General features: G+C 43.6%; 1 protein-coding gene across 3 annotated transcripts; it reads left to right on the top strand.

The window, feature by feature from the left end:
* Nucleotides 1-999: 999 nt before the first annotated feature.
* Nucleotides 1,000-21,201, top strand: AKAP10 (A-kinase anchoring protein 10). Of its 3 annotated transcripts, none has more exons than XM_054084881.1 (15): nt 1,000-1,330; nt 5,281-5,328; nt 7,612-7,794; nt 8,105-8,659; nt 10,083-10,181; nt 10,559-10,643; nt 10,985-11,108; nt 11,925-12,061; nt 13,140-13,284; nt 13,972-14,145; nt 16,287-16,396; nt 17,283-17,365; nt 17,938-17,990; nt 18,595-18,690; nt 19,769-21,201. In XM_054084881.1, exons 1-15 carry the CDS (start codon nt 1,198-1,200, stop codon nt 19,772-19,774), a joined length of 2,031 nt encoding a protein of 676 aa, XP_053940856.1. In that variant the 5' UTR covers nt 1,000-1,197; the 3' UTR covers nt 19,775-21,201. The 3 variants fall into 3 exon arrangements, 2 of the variants coding, with proteins under 2 accessions (XP_053940856.1, XP_053940857.1); XM_054084882.1 differs by having other exon boundaries at nt 1,000-1,219; nt 19,769-21,200; XR_008453105.1 differs by lacking the exon at nt 19,769-21,201 and having other exon boundaries at nt 17,473-17,990.
* The last annotated feature ends 31 nt before the right edge of the window (nt 21,202-21,232 follow it).

The following is a 21,232-nucleotide window of genomic DNA, read 5'->3' as shown; positions in this document are numbered from 1 at the left end:
CCTCTGCTGGGACTGCAAAGCCCTTTGCAGCCTGTGCTGGTGCTCAGACAGACGCGCGGTCTCTTGGGTGTCACATACTCTCTGCCCCAGCCCCGTGGCCAAAAGGGACATCTTGGGCCCAGGTCCCAGAGCTCTCCATAGCACCTCAGCTCTTGCAGGGCACTCACGGCCACCTGCCCTCAGGCCATGCTGCCATCCTTCGCCCACGGGAAGCGCCCAGATTGCCACAGCATCCCCAAAGCACCTCCTCATGATACAAGAAGTAGTTACTATAATAAAATACGGAGTATTTTTGATTGAAGCTAAAGTCAAGTTTCAGCTAAACAATTGTATTTTTATTTTGAAAGTCAGACAGACTCTCACATTTTCTTTCCAGCAGTGTTTCCAGACACCGTTGATGCTTCGGAGGCGGTAACGGCTTGTGCTCAGTGTGACCCGTGCTGAGCAGATCTCTCAATCGCCTCTGCAGTCTCTCTCAAATGGGAGGTCAGGCAGAGCGGGCTCCAAAGCTCCAAATCAGCAAGAGATTTGCCTGCTGTGCAGTTCATAATAACGTTAAAATTAGACCTTGGAAGAAATAGAATATGCATAAGATTCTTGGGAAAATTTATTCATATGCATCTAAGTGGGAAACCTCTTCTGTCCCAGCTCTCGTCTGGCTGCACACGAGTGATGGAGCTCGCCCCTCGTGTTGCCCAGCCCTGAGAAAGGGTGTTTGCTTCCTAAAACTCCAGAACGAGTCTTAGAGAGGTTATTTGCTGGCGTTTTCGGTATCACTCAAGGCCCCGCTGGCCCTCAACCAACATGGCCGCCCGCACCTCACGCCGCCCGCGCCCCTAGCCCTTATGAAAGATGGCCGCCTCCTCGCCCCAGCTGCGGACCCCCGTGAGCTTCTTGCCCTCATCCAAGATGGCCGCCCCGAACGGAAGATAGCCAGGCCCGTCCGACGCCGAGGCGGCCATGTTGAGTGAGGCGGGCGCGTCCCGTCGTGCCCCGCGGTCCGACCGGAAGAGGGAGCGGGGCGGTTGTTGACAACATGGCGGCCGCTGGCGCCTCCGCGGGAGGAAGAGGCGGAGGGAGAGGAGGCGGCGGGCGGAGGAAGGCGTCTCATTCATAGGGAGCCCGGGCGCTGCCCTCGCCCCCTCCCTCCCCTCCTTCTCCCCCTCCCAGCGGCCGCCTCGCCCCCGCCCCGGCACTATGTCCTTCTTCAGGCGGAAAGGTAGGGGCGCGGCGGGCGGCAGCCCGGGGGCTGAGCGGCGGCTGCCGGGCCCCGGCCCTGCCCCCCCGGCCTCGGCGCGGGCCCCGAGGAGCGGGATCCCCGCGGATCACGGTCAGTGCGGGGCCTTCCCTCCCTCGGGGCGCGGGGCGGGCGCTGTCATCGCGGCTGCAGCGGGGATGGGCCGCAGCCTCCCTCCCTCCTTTCTCCCTCCCTGCCTTCCTCTCTCCCTGCCTCCCTCCTTCCTTCCCTCCCTTTCTCTCTCTCTCCCTGCTTCCCTCCTTCCTTTCCTCCCTTTCTTTCCCTCTCCCTGCCTCTCTCCGTCCCTCTCTTTCTCTTTCCCTTTTTCATAGAATCATAGAATCAATCACTAGATTGGAAAAGACCTTTGAGATCAACAAGCCCAGTCATACTTGTCCACTACTAAATCTTACTGCTAAACACTTGGTCTACCCGCCTTTTAAACTCTTTCAGGGATTCTCTCTCCCTCCCTCCTTCCCTTTTTCTCCCTTCCCTCCTTCCTTGGGAGCCACTTCCCAGCCCTCTGTCCTGGGAGAATGCAAGCTCATCTTCTCAGACCGATAGCTTTGGTGGTGGGACAGGCTTGCACAAAATTTGTGCAGTTTTGGGGCCTCTTTAACAGCTTACAGAGTGTTTTTTCCTCAGTGCTGATGTTCGTGGAAACGATAACAGGCCGAGCACAGTGTAGCAGTGGCTGAAAACCCTTTGGAAAGGGACCTCAAGGTGCTGAGTTTCAGTGGAAGCCAGAGGAGTCATTGATAAATCACTCTGTGATGGATTTGCTGATGCTCTGGAGCACGAGCTGAGATTTGAAACCTAAGGCTCCTGAAATATTTATAATATTCCAGTAGTGCAAATGGATATAGCTGAAATGTTCTTTGAGAGTGAAATGCTTTGAAGGCACTTGAGCTGCAGCGTGTGATGAAACGCGGTGTAGAGGACTCTCGGTCTGCACGCTGTGTGGTTTGAGTGGTTTTTGTTGAAAGTGGCACCTTTTAGGAAGGGCCTCTTGGGAAAGCGGTTCTTTTTTCTTGTAGTGCTGCAGCCCAGGCAATCTGACCATTGCTCTTCCAGCTCTCCTAAAGCATTTCTCAGTTCCTAAAACCCAAAATGTTCATCTTGGGAGGCAAATTAGAAGGAAAGAATGTATTATCCAAGACGATGGCCTGTTGTAAGCTTGCTCAGGCAAAGCGGCAGCTTTGAAAATGTCATTCTTTGTGGAGGTTAGTGCCATAGTCCTGGAAGAAATTAGTTTAAACTCCAGTTTGTATGAGTAATTTTGAAGATTCTTGAAATCCACTGAGGGTTTTGCAAGTGCCACAGTTGTTTTGGGGATGTTTACACGTTAATGTCGAGCTGCAGAATAAGACTTGCATTCTGCTTATGAACTGCTCAAACTACTGCTTCGCAGAGGAGGAGAATTGTGGAGCTGATGTTCCATCCTGGTGTGTGCTCATAGCAATGGTGTAAGCTTCGGTGAAAGCTTTCTCAGGGAGGAAGTAATGAAATGTCTAATTGAGTATCTGTGTTCCTTTGATTAAAGAATCTTTGGTCAGAGAAGCACAGTCAGGTCTAAATGCCCTGGAGAGGCCCCGTGAAGGAGACAGAAGTATGCTTTCAGCAGGGTTGTACGTAAGATAGTATTGGTTTGTGTAATCTCCATTTTAGATACTGGCTTTTCGAGAGGATCTTAAACTGCAGCTGGGAGAAAAGCAACAAATTAAGGCTTACGATAAAACTTTGTAGACCAGACACGTGCAATCCAAGACCACATAAAAGTGTCAGCGTTCTCCAGCTGAGCTGCTGTTATTTAGGAGGATATAGCATTGGATAAAAGTTAAAATAACTTTTTAAAATTAAATCAGAGCAAGGATCATAAGACTACTAACATGTCGAAAATCAAAACCAGCAGTGAAATGATTTTTTTTCTTTTTAGCCTAGGCCTTAAAACAAAGGTCTGGAAAACTAACGGTGGATAGTAGATTGAAGAATGAAACTGTAAGAGTTGAACCAGAGCCGGCTGCTTGAGGGCAGATTATGAAATTGTTATCAATGAAAACAGCCGGGCTCCACGCTCATTCTTTAGGGATATCTTGGAAATAACATGCGCAGTCCATCTAGCTGGCTGGCCTCTGGAGTTATGTATCATTTCTGTGATACATATATACAGCGTGTGCACAGTTCAGGTTTGTTCCCGCTTCTGTATTTCCAGATGCGAATTACAATTCTAAGCTCTCATGTGCCTGGCTTGCATCAGTTCGATGTGTCGCTGCTTTGTGCGTGGGCTTTACTGCTCAAAATTCTCACAAACTTTCAGTCCTTGGTCATCGCGTCCCACAGTCCCCTCTCTGGTTTCACACAGATACCAAGTGACATCCGCTTTTTTGAGGGAAGTGAAAGTAAATTCCTCAGTGAAACTTCTCTCTCTAAGGTTTGGTCTGGTCACGGAAAGGAGTTTTCTTTTTCCCTTTGCTCTTAACTTCCTAATTTTGTTCTGCTTGAAGCTGATGGGGACAAAAGAAGCCTGTGTATAAAACTGTTTGGAACATGAACCCGGAGTTTGTATTACCAGTAATAAGTAGGTAATTAGAGAGGAATTGAGTAGTTGGTGAGAGGGAACAGATGTATTTAAACTGAAAATAGGCTTATGGAGGAGACTGTTGAAACGCAGGAATCGTGCCGGTAGTTAGGAATTGATTTGACCAATCAACTGTTGGAATCGCTTTGGAAAGATAAAGCGTGCGTAACGCTGTGTAGAGAGGTTGCTTCATCCCATGCTCCTGCAGCCATGCAGGTTTTCCTCAGTGCTTTTTCTCCTGCATGTCAGCAGTCCCCAGTTATGTAAAAGCTGGTTCTTCTCGCTGCTCACAGCTGCAGTCGGGCTGCAGGAACGCAGCTTCGAAAGAATCCAGTGCTTTTAGCGGAGGCTTCTCCCCTCTACCAGAGAGGGAACGTGCTAGCTGCCAGCTTGGGTCTGAAATGCCGAGTGGCCCGTTTGCGCTTGTGCAGCGAGGGCCAAGGGCTCAGCAGTGCTGTGGCCGCCACCGCACCGGGCGCTTATGTAACCAGAGAGAGCTCTGGACCTTTAAAATATTCAAAATGCTCCAGTTGAAATAGGAAAGGGGTTTTAATCTACTCGTGTTTTGTGATGTTAATGTGTGATTGTGCTGGGTTGTGATTTGTGGTTATGGTTGGAAGGACTCCACAATCTGTGTTCAGAGGTGACCTGTTTGTAGCAGTAATCCCAGCCTGGAGCAGCAGAGAAGGTTTTGCTGCTGTTATTCAGTATCACCACTTAATTTGTTTCTCATGCCATCCTGTTTGTGTACTCCTTTGGTTTCTTTATTTTTGTTTTAAGCTGATTGCCGCCTCTGCTTCCGTTAGGAGCTTCCTTTTAAAAATAAAAAAGATTGGTTTTCCATCACAACTTTTTTCACTGTTATCTTCCCGTCAGTTCGTGCCATGGGCTGGGTGGTGGATCAGCAGTGTCCTTTGTGAGAGAATTAACTATTTGCAGTATTTCCAGACCGTTTCTGTGCATTTGTCACGGCTGAGGAGTCACGGGCTGGTTCTACTTATGTCTCTGGTGTGGTACAACAGTTCCTGTAGCACGAGGGAGATGTTTGGTTTAGGTGTACGGTAACCGGTTCACAGAGGGCATCTGCCATGCCCCGTGCTCTTAAGAAGCACCTGTCCCATTCTTCCCATTTAATGTTGTTTATTAAAGTGACCTTGGATGTGGCCTGGCTTTAATCATACAGACAGCAATCGTCTTTCTCGGTGTTAATTTTAGCATACTGTATTTCGTTAAACTTAATTCATGGGTGATAGGTTTTGCTTTTGAAAATAAACCAACACGAAAGCTTTGAGAGCCTCTGTCAGCTATTAGATGTGCATATTTAAATAGGAGGGACTAGTTTTAATAAATTAATAGTTTACATCTGCCTTTGGTGCTTGCTGAAGCTGGGGGTTTTGTGGCCATTCTTGGGTAAATGCTATTAGGCACCCAAAATAGCATTAACATTTTCCTTCGTATTTTGCAGTGAAAGGCAAAGAACAAGAAAAGACCACAGATGTGAAGGCAATTAAATGTAAGATCAATATTTATTTTGTCTATAGATACAGCTATCTAACATAATCTGCCATTTTTTATTTAAACCAGTGGAATAGTTTCCTTGCAACCAAGCGCGGATGTGACCTATACATTAAAACAAACCAAAACTTAATTCTGTTTCCAAGTATTTATAGTAACTAATCTTTCCTCGTCATCTTGCTGAATCTGCAAGTAGAGGAGGTTATTAAATTATGTCAGACACAAGCTTTAATTCAAAGTGATCATGCAAGTCAGTCACCTTGTGGATAGTGGTTGTTTCTTATCTACAACAAACGGCTTCTGAAGGTTCTTGCTTACACGTAGCGTACTTTACACTTTTGAAAGTGTAATTTAACTGTGTATGATTTGGAAGAGGCTGCCAGTGTCTGATTTAGCTTTGACTGATGTGGATTTTAAAGCTGAAGAGCTGAGTCTTGGTCAGAATGAGTAGCTATTCCAGTGCCGCTCTGTGCGGTGCAGCAATTTTGCTGCTAAATCTGTTAGGAGAGAAAAAAAAATTGATAGGAATGAAGTTTATAAACCATGGGAAAACAAGGCTATTTATCCTCTCAGTTTTTATTGTGATACTAAAAGGCAATGGGGTAATTTGTGTGAATCTGAGCTGTTACTTTTTTATCCTTTAGGCAAAATCCTGTTTCCGTACTTGTTAATATGTTACGTGGAGATCAAGAGAAAATTAAAGGCATTTTTTCACCTCGCTGGTCTGCCTTTCAAATCAAATATAGGGAACAGGGAGTTGAATCCATTTAATAACACATGCGATTTCAGTGCTACTACAATCTTCGATGACGACCTGAAAGTGTTTACCAGGAAAAGGCTGCAGTGTGGTGACCCTTTAAATAAAAATAAAAATTGATTGTATTACCACATTGCGAGCTGCTGCAAGCAGGGAACATCTTCCCAGTTTGGCAAGCGACTGTTCCATAAGCAGTATGATGTGAGGCGAGTGATGCAGTGCTTTTCTAGAGGTTTTGGAACAGATGTTTGATCCTTAGATGAAGTAGAATGATTTTGCTTGAGAAGTTCATCATAAAAAGTATCAAATTTGAATCTAATTCACAAAAACCTAAACCGGTGCGAGGAGTGTGGCTGTAGATCTACCTGAGTAGCCTCCAACAAGTTCCCCTTGGTTACTGCCATCAGCCCAGCAACTGGCTGCCACCCTTTGGCCTGAAGAAGTGTGTGTTTTCTCCGTTATTGTTAGTATTAAATATCAGAGGCTTTGTAAAAGGTGGCAAGCAGTGTCCTGGTAGCAGATGCTGCAGCTGGAGAAACATTTAGCAGTCGTTTAAACATTTTTGCGCTCCTATAGTGCTGCTCCTAAGGTTCTGTTACCATGATGTGCAAGTGTGAAACTGTCATCGCGTGTCAAAATTGTGAACAAAAATAAAGTAATGCAGCATCAAAACCAAGCAGCTTGACACCCTGATGAAACACATTCCTAGGAAGTAGTGTGCTGCGATAGTGTCATCTGACTCACTTTATTTTTAAGAGTCAGAGGTGTAAGATGTCCTTGCATGACATCCTAATCAAATGGAATTTCCCAAGAGCTTTTGAAACCGGTCTGAGTGTGTTTTGTTTTTTTTAGCTTTGTCATCAATTAACAATTAGTTGATGCTTTTTCGCTGGCAGAGCTTTATGTGAGGAAGTTCTTATTTGGGCTCAAATAGCCAGCTGAGTTCTGACACAGCTAGAGGAGGTTAGGGCTCATAACCTGGGGTTCATCAGGGATCTTTCCCAACTACTGTTTTCTCTTAAAGCCAATTAGAAGCAAAGGAAACATTTTTTAAAACTATTCTTGTCAAAACTCACAGATAGTTTCATAATTCGGGATTCTGTAGTGCGCTTTAGCCTTCAAAAAAGGTACGGAAATGGATCATCATAAGCATTGCAGCCACACTAAATTGTTGACAAAGTATTAAGCTGTTACAATAGTGGTTATCAAGGAAGCAGGAAGACACTGGGATGATATTTCAGCTGTAAACTTAGACGTGGCATGTTTTGATTAGCTACAGAATAAGGAAAATAAAGGGGGGTGGTACCACTGATCTATTAGAAGTGAGTTTGTTCTTGCTACAATAAAACTTGTTTATTTCTGTGGTCTTTAATCTCACCAGATCCTTGATCACGTGCTACAGTGAGGTGTTTAACAAGATTGACTCTTGCAAGCTCTCTGGCTTATCTTGGGGTGCTTAGCATTGGACACAGTGTAGAAGAGGTCTTGGGGTCCTTGTCTTAATGACTTCTGTCTTGATTCTAGCTCCACTACCAGTACATTCCCCTCAGAGAAGCACTAGAAATCATGCCTTGCTGGAGGCTGCAGGACCAAGCCATGTGGCGATTAATGCCATCTCTGCCAACATGGACTCCTTTTCCAGCAGTCGAACAGCTGCCCTTAAGAAGCAGCCGAGTCACATGGAAGCTGCTCATTTTGGAGACTTAGGTAAGGCTTCATCGGCTCTATAATGTCAACATTTTTTTTATTCTGTGTGTATTAGTGGTACGCTCGCCATCCTTTGATTTTCAGGCAAGTGGATTAGGTAATTAAAGAATTGGACTGATGTTACAATAGCATGTGTTAGCCTAGAAGGATTTTGAATGGGGACTGTACATTTATTAAAAGAGGTTCTGTTACTTTGTGTAGCACCGTTCCGTTGGAATCCTCTTCACCGGTTCCATTGCAGGATGTTCTTTAATTAAATGCCCTTATCTGTTGTACAATGTGGAGTCATTCCCTTGATGTTTTTCTTTAGGCAGATCGTGTCTGAATTATCAGGCTCAAGAGACCAAATCAAGCCTTTCAAAGACCCTTGAACAAGTTCTGCAGGACAATGTAGCCCTCCCTTATTTTATCCAGTTTATGGAACTACGCAGAATGGAACACTTGGTTAAATTTTGGCTAGAGGCCGAAAGCTTCCACTCCACAACATGGTCCCGTATAAGAGCGCATAGCCTGAACACCGTTAAGCAGAGTTCGTTGGCAGAGCCCGTGTCACCCTCCAAACAGCAGGAAATGGCATTGTCTTCTCCAACAGGATTACTTGAGGAGAGACTGGAGGGTTCTAGCACAGTCTGCCTGGTCAGGACCAAGCCGCTGGCTTCAGACAAGGACGACAGAACTAGCAACAGCCCGAACCACGTGCTCTCACATCAGGAGAGCGATAACGCCAGTGTTCTTTGTCTAAGAAAATCTGAGACTGGGACCCATTCTGTTCCAGCTGATCAGCAAGATTCTTCCAAGCTTACAGTATCAAATAGAAACAGCCCTTCCTCTGCACTAAAAGACTTGTCAGGAAAACTGATGAAAAGTAAGTGCCATGTGTTCTCTTTCTTTGAAAAGGTGGAGAGATGGGGACCGTGCTGGCTGCGGCTTGCTCTGTGCAGTGAGCTGACTCAGTTCCCGTGGGTTCTTGGGATGACATGATGTTGTGAGGAGGAACATAATTGTGTGTTACCTTGTGGATAAGCTGATGGTCAGTTTGAGCTCTGTATTGTCTGTCTGTTTAAAAATAAATACGCTGTGAAGAGACTTCAGAATCATTCTGTGCTCCAATAAGCTTAGGTTACCTCTGTCCTACTTGTGTAACACTAAAGGTGAAGATGAACGTTGCCGTGTCCCGTTCTTCCCTCACCCATCCCACCCCCAGCTTAAAAGCATTTCAGAAAATATGGCTGATGTGGCTGAGAATTGATAATTAACTTGCCATGAAAGGTAAATATTGTGCATCGTATAAAATGACGAAGTAACAGTTACAAGAAGGTTGTAGAGATTTTTTTTTGTGTGGAATGTGCTGGTTTCATTCTTGGATTTATTAGATCGAGTTCCTCCCGTTGTGGCTGATCTGTTCTCATTTGGAGTCCGTCTCCTCAGAGGTTTCTAGAAGTAAGGATGAAGTTAAAACATACGTATAAAGTTAAAAGATACATGCACAGCAACCTGTTTCTCTACTTTGCATCTACTGAGCCCTCCCTCATTTGTGCAAGTGTACAGACAAAAAGGAAATGCTCCTTTCTTCATATCAGTTCCTTTTGTTTGCCCAACTGTTTCCTTGTGTTGCATCCCTTTCTTTTGCTGTTTGTCGTTCTCATGTAGTTACTTATCACGTATTTCCACAATACCTTTAGCCCCAGAGTAGCTTAAACACAGGGATACTTTAGTCACAAAAAACCTTTGCTTTCTGATGTCTGTAAAGAATTTGAAAGTACTGTGTCCTTTTTGAGAAATCTGAAAAGTCTGGAGTGTATTTTTTTCCCCTCTCTTCCAGAGCAGTGTCCTAACTCCTGACAGATGACACGTAAAGCGTACGCCTTGTTCTGAGGCTTCCCATTTTGAGATTGTTTTTTCTTTAAATTCCTTTATAACACAAGTGTGTTATAGCCTCTATGATGAGAGCTAGAAACTGGGAACTTCACCAGTCTTTTTGGCAGAAAGGCATTGCTTCAGGGACTGAGGTGTGCGGCTGATGGGGGGGAGTGCTGTCTTGTCTGGTGGTAAGGAATTCAGAGCTCTGCATCTTTATTCCGTCTCACCAACTGGTCCATTTCGGGCTTACTGAGACAGAACAGCCAGTAGCAAAGTACTGACTAGTGGAAGGGAGGTTTCATGGGAAGGAAACTTGTTACTGACCATTAGATACTTGCTTTTCTGAAGAGCAGATATTGATTATTCGCTCCTCGTTTCACACCTATGCCAAGGAATTCAGCGTTTGATTGTGTATTTCTTCTTTGTAGGTATAGAACGGGATGCAGTTAGTACCTTTACCAAATATATTTCTCCAGATGCTGCTAAACCAATACCTATTACAGAAGGAATGAGAAATGACATAGTTGGTAAGAACATATATTGCCTACTCGTTTCAGAGCTTCCTACCTCCCTGTATGTATAAAAATGTGTATTTGATGCCACATATGTTCAGATTTCTTTTTATTTTTGTGACTTTTAAAGTCAGTTATGAAAAGGTAGTTATCATATCACAGCTATTGGTGGATTTGACCTCTCAGGATTGCTGTGCAATTATCCCTGCTGTGCAATATCCCCTGAAGAACTTTCAGAGATCTCCCTTAAATTAATGAAAGATTCCTGGTGGTTCTGTAGGAAATCTAGGTTTGAGTCTCGAACTGCTATTCTTTATTACCTGATCATCGCTCGTGTCCTTCAGCTTGATCAGCCAAATGCACGTTAAAGTTAACTTGCTCTTTCTTTGCAGCAAAGATTTGTGGGGAAGACGGACAAGTGGATCCAAACTGTTTTGTTACAGCACAGTCAATAGTGTTTAATGCAATGGAACAAGAGTAAGTTGATTGAATGATTTGATTTCGTGTGTCTGTTGTCCTTTTGCAAAAGTTGGTTCATTAAAAATGTTTATGGAGGCGTAACCATATAATCCCTTTTTTGTGCAGTCTTCTGTACTTGAAACTGCTCCGATTTCTTCCTCCAAATCCATTCGTATGTGCATACTGTAATTGCATTCTTTGTCTTCCTTGTGCCGTTTGTAAACCTGCACTGTTTATTGCTTGTTTTGCTTTTATCTAACTAAAATTATAAGACTTCTGGGGCAAGAACTAATGGGTTCATGAGGTGCCTTGAATGCTGTTGACCCTTAATAACCAATATTTGGTCTGTCCGTGTGCAGGCACTTTAGTGAATTTTTGCGAAGTCATCATTTCTGTAAATACCAGATTGAGGTGCTGACTAGCGGGACCGTTTATCTGGCTGACATACTTTTCTGTGAATCAGCCCTGTTCTATTTCTCTGAGGTGAGTGTTAGGGTTTGGGTTTTTCAATTATTCCTTTGTATCAAAGGGAAGAAACTATTTATCCCCCAATTAAAGACACCTCAGATACAACCAGAAAGATGAGGTTTATCTTTTTCTGGCAGAAAATGCATTAGAGTGTTTCCTGCCCATGTGTAGAGCGTTCAGACCTGCGCACCATATTGTAGAGTGCATATTTGTGCAGATCTTTTCCAGTTAGTGGCTGCATCTCAGTGTCTCTTTGCTTTGTAACAGTTTTGACACAGTCATCTTAATCTTGCCAGGTGAAGTGGTGACTTAAGCCTTAAGCATCTTACAGATAGCAAATAATTCACGAGCTTTACATAGAGAGGGTGTCAGATTGGAGTGTAGTAGGTTAAATGTATGACTTTACAGTTGGAGGCCCTCTGCCTCTAGGGAATCATCTGTCGGTAGTAAAATACTTGTCCTAATAGTCTGACAAGCCAACATAGTTAGGAACAGGAAGATGGGAAGCTGAGACAGTATGCTGAGTTCAGTATAAACTAAGTATAGCATGAAAATGACATTTCCTCTGTGATAAATTGTTGTTTAGAAACTAAATGTGAAAATCAGTACAGAAATGTCATAAGTTCCTTTTTTTTTTTTTTAACGATTTTGTCTGCAACACTATATGAAAAATCAGAATATTTCTAAGTCCTGGTGACAATTTTGCATCATTAATATTTGGTCTTTGTTTCTTGTTTTAAATGGGAAGGAGCAGCTTTGTGCTTATTAAGTTTCTTGCTGAAACTCCTTTAATTCCTCCTCTCTTGTTTTTTTTTTTAATTTCCCTTCCAGTACATGGAAAAGGAAGATGCAGTTAACGTGTTGCAGTTCTGGTTGGCAGCAGATAACTTCCAGTCTCAACTCGCTGCCAAAAAAGGCCAGTATGATGGGCAAGAAGCACAGAATGATGCCATGATTTTATATGACAAGTGAGGGAGTTCAACAATTATTTGTTTCTGAAGCTCTGATTTTTGTGCTTGTAGTTTCGTGTTGCGCTGCACAAAAGAAACTTGCATTTTCAAACCTTAACTGTGCCCTCTTGCACTGTTGTGCTGAAATGCATTTTATTAAGGTATCTTCGATGTGTACGCACTTGAGGACTTTTAATATGCATGAGGAGAAAATCTGTATAAGGACTCCATTCTTAAACACAATTCAGGGTTTTCAGGACTTGAGTGCTTGGGTTCCTGTTTGTTTGTCAAATATCAAAGCCATTTTGTTGCCATTTGAAAGTGTAAACCTGATGGCAGATGCCTCACTGTAGAAAAACCTTAAGTTTCAGATACTGTTACCCATTTAAAGTAGGCTGTGGGAGCTGTTATCACACACGGGAAAAGCCAAATAGTGCTTGTTTGAAGTATTTTAAAAGATTTTCCTTTTTTTAAGGAAGCGACCAGATCCCCATTTAATATCAGACTTTCCTCTCACTCTCAGTAGTGTAACTTTTTGCCTTTATTTTGTGCTTCCCCTTAGCAGTAGTGCAGCTGGAAGACAGACATCAAAACTGCTTCCAGAAAAGGTTTGTTCTTAAAGCTCAAACGTGAGACTCATGACCACGAGCTTTTGAGTTCCTACCCTAGTAGGAAATAATAAATGGAGAGACAGCAAACAATTCCCTCTGACTTTCATCAGGCTTCCCCCACAACTCCATTTGCAAACCTTGTTTTCAGTGGTGTCCTTAGTAGAGTGAGTGATAAATCAGAGCTCTGGGCACTCACTGCTTCATCCCGGCTGCAAAGCTGTGTGTGGAAGATTCTGCTCATCACCACGTGATGCTCTTTCTTTTATCTGTACCTTCAGGGCGAGGCTCTATCAAAAATGCTTGTGTGAATTTGGGATTTTTGCCCCTGTAGGTGGTGGGGATCAGGTTTAGGGATGGTTTTGAAGCCTGCACCATCCAGTGGCTGCAGCTTGGTGAATGGTCTTGGGTGGAAAGGGTGGGTGCTAACCACCAGCAAAGTTTTGCAAATCCTTTTGTGTTGTCTTCTTCCCCCTCCGGTGCTGCAGGTACTTCTCCCTTCAAGCCACGCATCCTCTTGGGTTTGATGATGCGGTGAGGTTAGAGATTGAATCCAACATCTGCAGGGAAGGTGGTCCTCTCCCCAACTGTTTCACTACTCCCTTGCGGCAGGCGTGGACTACCATGGAGACGGTGAGATACCTTCTTTGGAACGGTTTTGACAGTTGATGAGGAGATTCTGCAACGTGTCAGGTGTCCCCTACAGCATCTCTGATTTCTCCTGTTCCTTCACCGACTTCCTGTTTACCTGGATAATATCACAGCTTTGGCTAAATTTGCTAGACTGTTTTCCCCAGCCCGATTTGAAAAAGATACCACCCACTAACTTCTGTTCATTCTCTGTGAAACATTTGTCTTGGGTGATTATTGCATTTGAATGGAAGTAACAAAATTTCCTCCTGTGTGAATTGCTGTCAACAGCTTATTACACGTCTTTAGAAGATTTTCCTGCTAGTAGCAGCTGTGTCCAAGTCTAATACCAGTGGTGTGGCTCATAGTCATTTGGGGATACGTGGATACTGGAGATCAGCAACTCGATTCTGGAGCTGCTGCTGACTTTTGAACTGTTAAAATTTCTATAGGGGAAAAAAAAAATCGGAACTTCAGTTCCACTTACTGGAAGATTTAGTTAGTATATAGTTATTTGTTCATTTTGCAGTAGGACTCAAATTTAGAGCAATGCAATCACTAATCCAGAACAATTCCATGTGTACCATCTACGCAAGAACAGAGATGTTTGTGTTTCCCTTGTATTCTGCAAATCATCTACAGTAGTTGTGAGACCAGCTTTGATTAAAGAGGACTCCTTCTGTCTCTCAGGTTTTTTTACCTGGCTTCTTGTCCAGCAACCTTTACTACAAATACTTGAATGATCTCATCCATTCAGTACGAGGAGATGAATTTCCAGGAGGGAATATTGCACTGAATATCCATGGCCCTGGCAGTTCTCCTGATAGCGATTCTGTCGGGGGCCCGGATGGTTCTGCCTCCCAGGTACGCGTTTCCTGCTTTGAGTCTGTTGTAGCAAATACTGCAATGGCTTTGCTGTATCAATATCAAAGTTCCTGTGCTGTAAGGAAACATCTTTTCATTTGAAGCTTCCCGTGCCATTTTAACATGAAAGCCTGTGTTATGTTAGGACGCGTTTCCTGTACCTGAACCTAAGTTCAAACAAACAGTACTGGCACAGAAAGGTATCTGATATTTGTTGTACCCAAAGTCTTGTACTGTTTTTGGTTCTTCCTGTCAAAGTTATTATATTAAGCTGTTGGCATTCACTGGACTGTTTCATGGTGTTGTAACATTTAAAAATGCTTTTTATTACAAATAACGTTGTTTTAATGAGTGCCATAATTATAACCACTGACACTTGTGAACATGCTATAGAGGTTACATATAAATACACGAGTTTTGTGTGCTCAGTTCTATGAAAGTGCCAGATATTCTGTCTTGAAGAGTTCTCTCAGTTCTAGGGCTTAAGGGATTCATCTGCTTGCGCACAGAGCGGTGACAGTCTGTACCTGACCAGGTGATGTTCCCTAGTTTATCTTGGCAGACTTTGCCCCTCTGTCCTCCTCAAGACAGCTGGTCTGACAGAAAATGGCCAGAGTCTTGCCCTTCCCCAAAGAGAGCAGCTGTACTCTGCTGTGTTACCCCAAGACGCCCTGAGCTGGGAATACTTGTGTTTTCTTTGCATGTGTATAGTTTAATATAAAGCTGGGTGTAAAAAAAATTCCATTGCTGGGTAAGGCGTTCTAATTGTTCCTTAAGCATGATTAGAGCCGTGTGGCCGCTCCTTTGCTGTGCTGGGTAGAAACAAGAATGCCCGGGCTCCTTCGGCTCAGTTACCCTTCCAGCGTCATTGAGAAATCTCCGCTGTGTGTTTGCTTTGCACGGTGCCCTGGTTGCGGGCCAGCATCTTTCTTCTTTGTTGCTTTTTGTGGTGCTGCTTTCTGCAAGCTGCATTCTCGTGTGGGCTGAGCCTCAGCAACGGGCAGCAGAGCTCATTACACTCTCAAACCATCCCAGTAACGTCAGAGATGGTTTTAACCAGGAGTCATCTGTTCCAAGAATTCTAGCTTTGCTTAATTCAGGTGTGAAAGAGGAAAGGATGAGCAGATTCTAAGCTTATCTGTAACCAGGCGAGCATGCACACTGCAAGCCCAGCCGAGAGCTAAGCTAGAACTGGTTTTGCTGAATTGCTTTTATTGAATGCTGCAGTGCTACCGTGGGGTTTAAATCCAGGATCCAGACCAACTTTATTGCTGTACTGTGTTTCAGGCAACTTGGAAACTCTACCACCTGCTTGTAGTGTTTTTAAACCTCCTATTTTGCAAGGAGAGAATATTGCAAAGTGGGGAATTAAATGTGTGTTCTGGCCATCTTGAAATATCCTGCTGCTGCCTGATGGCCTGAGCAGGAGAAACTGCTGTTAACCAGCTTGTTTGGACAATTTAGGAACAAAGTGCTGCATTTTGTGCATTCCTGCTTATGTGAACAGGAGAATCTCCAGGTCTCTGCATATTTTTGCATAAAGAACAGCGCTTACGCAGAGCAGCAGGAAAGGAATTCACAAGGCAGCTGCTATAAATGTTTCTGTTCTGGGTTAAGTTGCTGATAGATTGCTGCGCATTTGTGCTTTCCCTGCTGCAGCTCTATTTGCTTGGATTTTTTCATAATCTTACATAAATACTCCAAGTCAAAAGAGAAATGTTTGTTCTTGGTGTATGGGGGAAGCACAGGGTGGGTGGGAATCACTTACCAAGCGTGTGAGAGGGCTGAGCGAAGGTGCTGCAGCTTTTGGGGTAGTTCAGTGTTAGGTACTCACAAACATTTTGCATGCACACGCAGATCTGTTCGATTGGCGATGCTTAGGCAGCAGTCTGTAGAGGCACGATGCTGACCTGTGCTTTGTGCCTGTGGCTCTGTTTGTATAACACTATCATCCTCTGTTTAAAAGCAGCGTCACACTGAATTAGGAGTTCATTGCTGTGTAGACCCTCTCTAATTCTTTTATGCTTGCCTAGAGACTTTATGGAGGTTTATCCAAGTGTAAAAGCACTAAAATAGGAGTTTTGTTAAGAAGCTATGAGTTGTCTGCATTGGGAACTAATACTTAAAATTTTTCTTTGTAGTCGAATGTCAAAAAGGCTAATGTTAAAATCTTGAAAAATTTTGATGAAGCAATAATTGTAGATGCTGCAAGTTTGGATCCAGAATCTTTGTATCAACGAACATATGCAGGGTAAGGTTCATTCAGCCTTCTTCCTAGCTGCGTGTTTCACCTCTATTTGATTTCTGCTGTGTCCTCCTGCGTGGAAAGTACACATAAATGCGAGATGTTGCAATCTTGGTACATGTCTTGATACTTGAAAGTAAATTTATTTCAATAGCTTGATTTGACACCCATATCATAGTGAATGTTTCTCTGACCAGAGTGGCAGCCCAAAAAATATTTCCAATTGGGTTTTCTTTCTATCCTAGTTATTATTCCTCTTTGAGTCCGAACTAGAGCGAAATAGTTCCTATTTGGGGTTGGAACAGCAAAGAATAAGCTCAGGCACCTTTGATATTGTGATGAGCAACTTTGATTTCTCCCTGCCCCATGGTAGAGAAGGGCTTGTGCTTCATGTCTTTAGAAGATTGCACAGCCATTCCTCTGTTTAAATTACTCTTTGTTGTAGAGAGTAACTTTGTTGTAAGTTACTCTTCTGCTCTGTGGATGTCATACAGAAATCTTGTGTTTCTGTAGCTACTTTGCTTTTCCATCGCATACCAGTCTTCTGTCCTTTTAGTACTGCAAACCATTTTCTCCCTAGCGACGTCTTTATGATAGCATAGACTGGCTAGCGCTGCCTGTTGAGATTACGTGATGGAGTCATTGAAGTGTTTGCTTACTTTGAGTTTCTAGAAGAATTTTTAAGATATACCTTGAATTCAGCTATGTGAGAAGAGCGGGAGATTTTTCCCAGCATATAAATTCTAGATGGAAAAGGTGGTAATTGGTGACATGCCCATCTTCTGGCACTGGTGTCCTTATTGTGGTGGTTTTTTTGTTTTTCTGACTGGTAGCTTTCTGTAGTGACAGAGTTCTCTTGGAAACCTTTGTGGTTCTTTTTTTCTCTCTTCAGGAAGATGACATTTGGACGAGTCAGTGACCTGGGACAGTTTATCAGAGAGTCTGAACCAGAGCCTGATGTCAAAAAATCAAAAGGTTTGCTTTCCTCTTTCTCTTGGCTTCTGTAAACACCTGCAGAACTGTTCTTTTCCTTCCTGGCGTCGAGATAAGCCAGAACCTTGACTCTTCAAATCTGTTTTCAGCCAAATAGAGATGCTTACGGGATAGTTGCGTACTGAGGCAAAACCCATCTTTGGCCCAGTTTCGTAACTGAATTCTGCTTTTCTGATCCAGCTGGACTGCTGAGAGTATGAGCAGCCTGTGGGAGTTGGAGCTGTCGATGGAACCTGGCAGGGATGAAAGCCGCTAGCAGCTGAGCTGGTGATCAAACCTTTAAAGATTTGGTCTCAAGATGAAAAACTTCATCTCTCCTCATGCTTCCCACCCAGTTTGGGGGCTGCTGTTAGTGCTGCTTCTCGGCTCTGGTAAAGGGAAATGGTTGGGGCTCAGTGTCTCATGGCTCCATGTAGTCCCTTTCCTTTCATGCCGCTCTGTTCTCCAACACTCGCAGCGCGAACCCTTCAGAGGGATGGAAGGAATTAGCTTTTATAGAGGTGTGTCATGGAGTTTGCTAATATATCTTGTTTCCTGTTCTTTATCTCCACTAGGGTCCATGTTTTCACAAGCAATGAAGAAATGGGTTCAAGGAAACACAGATGAGGTGTGTTCGCTTTTATGTTGTCCTTGTGACTGACTTCACAGTGTCGATTACAGTAATGAAGTGTTGGAGTTCCTAATCCTGGCTGTTTCTCTGAGCATCTTCTTGGTGCACCGACAAGAACTGTCAGCTAGACACGATTTGTGTGAAACTAGTTTGATTTTTGCCAGTGCTCGCTGGTTTAACTCGTGTAACGGTTAAATGTGTGCTTGAAGACAAAGGTTTTCTTTATGGTGTAATAAGATACAAATAGGAGTGGAAATGCTGCTGTTCTTGGGGTTTTTTTGTCTGTGAAGTTACCACTGTCTGTGGATTTACAGGCTGCATTTTTTTCCCCTCAGAGGGGCCTGGACAAGTCCCCAACAGATAAGTCTAAAAACATCACTAACTTTCTTGGAAATCACACCGAGCCATAAATATTGACAATAATTGAAGTTAATCCTGTACTTGGAAACCAGGTGTGTTTCCATCTAGGGAGGATGCGCTTACTCCAGGTCACCGAGTTGTGAAGGTTAATGGCATCTCCAAGGCTGAGTGTGTGAATTGTGCTGAGAGGACTTTATTTGAAGAACTTGAAACTAACCTGTGTTTGGGGCTGTTCTTTCAGGCTCAAGAAGAGATGGCGTGGAGGATAGCAAAGATGATAGTCAATGACGTTATGCAGCAGGCGCAGTGCGAACCGCCTTCGGAGAAGGTTACGAAGGTAAGGGGGTGGAAAGGCTGCCGGTCTTCATCTGCTTTAAGCGAGACTGTGGGAGGAGCAGAGCTTTTGCCTTCCTAGTGTCTGAAACCCACGTTCTAAATGTTCAAACTAGCAGAGTGCGATGCGAAGAAACAAAGGTTGGAAGTGTTTCAGCCTACATATGATGATGGTGGAATTCCCTAACAGATACCTGTAGCGGTTCTCCTGTGCCGGCATTAAAATGGTCTCTGCTCCTTTTGAGTCTTTACAAACTGCCTTAACTGGTCAGGGGTGATTTGTGTTGCAGGATCAATACTGTTAATTTCTCGTTGAGTTCACATTTGCTGTTTCGTGTCAGTGAATGCCGGTGTCTTTCCCTAAAGCGTTAGTAAAACCCAACGGCTGGGAAGTTGTATTGTTGGGTGTGCTGCGTCGCGCCGTGCTGTGCCTGCTCTGTTTAAAGGAGACGCGGTGGCCCCGTCCGTAGGTTTGTGGTTCATTGGTGGTGTTTAGTGGCTGTGTGGTTGCACAGGTTCATGTGTTCTCTGTTTAAACTAAAAACTCCAAACCAAAAAGCCCAGTTCTGGCGCAGCCGGTAGATCTGTGAAGTAATGATGGGAGCAGTTCACCAAGTTAATGCCTCTGGCTTTCAGGCACCCGGCTGTTTTAAAATTAACTCACCCCTTTTTAATTATTGAATGTAAACACGTGCCAAAGCCCGGTGATGAGACCTACGGATGGATCCATAGCCTCACTTTGTGACTGATTTTAGTCACAGCAGCTACATTTAAGTGACTTGTATGATGATTTCACTTAATAGCTTGGCTGGGAATTAGATGATTCCAGCCTGGCTGGATGAAAAGTTCTCTCAGCGCAGTATTTAGAAATGTCAGGTGGCAGCAGATGCTCTGGATTCAATTTAGCAAGTATGGTAACAGTAATCAGAAGGTTGAGTGTTATGGGATTAGTGGTTTTTCTCTCTCCCAGTCATAAGCATACCTGGCTTTGGTATTTTTAAACACAAAATGTCTTTCTGTTGAGTGATTCCCTTGTATGTTGCAGGGTAAAATGAACTCTAACCCTGTTCTTCCTTTTCCAGCTATGATTTTAGAAGCATCAGAACAGGAAATCCAGTTTTCCATTTTGAGAATGAGTGAACTTTCCCTTTCGGTGGATTCTTTAACACAGCCAATAAAAACTGTTACTCCAACTGCTGAAATCTCCCTCATTTCTAAGGAAGAATTAAGAAGAAGCCATCCCGTACCTCCACTGTAGAGCGTGAAGAAACACTTTTTCCTGTTGTATGTGGCATTCACAGTAATAATGATTTTTAAAGAGATGAAGTTTACGATTGTGTCACTGAGAAACTGTGATCGGCTTCACAATTACTCGACCCTGTCTCAAAAAGACTTTTAAGCAAAATATCTGGAATGGGACACAAGCCACAACAAAGAGGGGGAAGGTTTTGCCGTAGTTTCTAGTTCTACTACTTGTAGTTTTTAAACATACGATTGGAAAGGCCGTGGGGGCCGTCCCCAACACCGCCCGCTGGGGAAGCGAACCTGAAACAGTGAATTTATTATTTGGCAGTGAATGACCTAAAAAGTTCTAAGTTTAATTTTTCCTTACTTGAAATAGATGCGTATTCAACTGTAAGATAAATGTATTTTACTTCATAACTACATTAACTTTGAAGGCAGCGTAGAATGATGAGGAGCGAAGCCTGGACAGTGTAACTCTCCCCGGTCGAGCTCTTACACCCCCATACACAAACCCCTGCTTCCAGCACGGAGCAGATGCAGAAGCCAACCTCGCACTGTGCCACCCTCTGCTCCTGATCCGCGGCTCCCAGTGCAGTCCGCGTTCCGAGGAGGCCATACCCCAGAGGCCACTCCATTTTCTTTCCACTCCATCCCACGAGCAAGGAAAAAAGTAATTGCTGCCCTGTGTTGCTGCCATTCTCCATAGCTTGTTGTCCTCCAACCAACCTAGTATCTAATTCCAGATGTTTGGTTTACAAAGAACAATGATTTTTAATCACCTCTGGCCTTCTCCCTGACATCATCAACTCTTGCAAAACCTTTTGTTTTACTAAAAAAGCCACTTGTGTTACACAGCATCTCTCTTTTTTTCCCCAGTGAATTGATTTTGCAGGATATCAGAAGTACTTGGTGTCTCACCATCATGTTCTCACTGAATTTTTATTGTACAACACTTCTATTTTGGGTTTTTTTGTTTTACGATTGCTTTTTTTCCTCAAACTTTTGCAACAAAAATCACTTTGCAAAAGAACTCCGATCATTTCCAATGTTCAGGATATCTTGGTTGACTAGCAAGTGTTATTCTGTTGCAATATTCGATTGTAGAGAGACACTGTATTGTCTAGAAAAAAAGCAAAAAAAGGCTGTGTATAGGTTTTTGGTACTATGTACCACCTCTTATTTCTCTCATGCCCAAGTATTCATGTACTTAAAACATACTATATTTAATTGTGTTTTGATTTAAAATATATAAATATTAAAATTTGTGTCAATTTTCTGTTTTGATGGGATTTGACTTTACA

Source organism: Cuculus canorus, chromosome 20, assembly GCF_017976375.1.
Source record: "Cuculus canorus isolate bCucCan1 chromosome 20, bCucCan1.pri, whole genome shotgun sequence".
NCBI lineage: Eukaryota > Metazoa > Chordata > Aves > Cuculiformes > Cuculidae > Cuculus > Cuculus canorus.
The sequence above is the reverse complement of the archived record's forward strand: the minus strand, read 5'-3'. Positions and strand labels throughout refer to the sequence as shown.

Bases quoted from the DNA above. Each gene is read 5' to 3' on its own strand.
- AKAP10 (XM_054084881.1), top strand. From the start codon at position 1,198: ATGTCCTTCTTCAGGCGGAAAGGTAGGGGCGCGGCGGGCGGCAGCCCG. The intron at 10,182-10,558 runs GTAAGAACATAT...CTTTCTTTGCAG, and splicing joins AATGAGAAATGACATAGTTG to CAAAGATTTGTGGGGAAGAC. The intron at 10,644-10,984 runs GTAAGTTGATTG...GTCCGTGTGCAG, and splicing joins TTTAATGCAATGGAACAAGA to GCACTTTAGTGAATTTTTGC.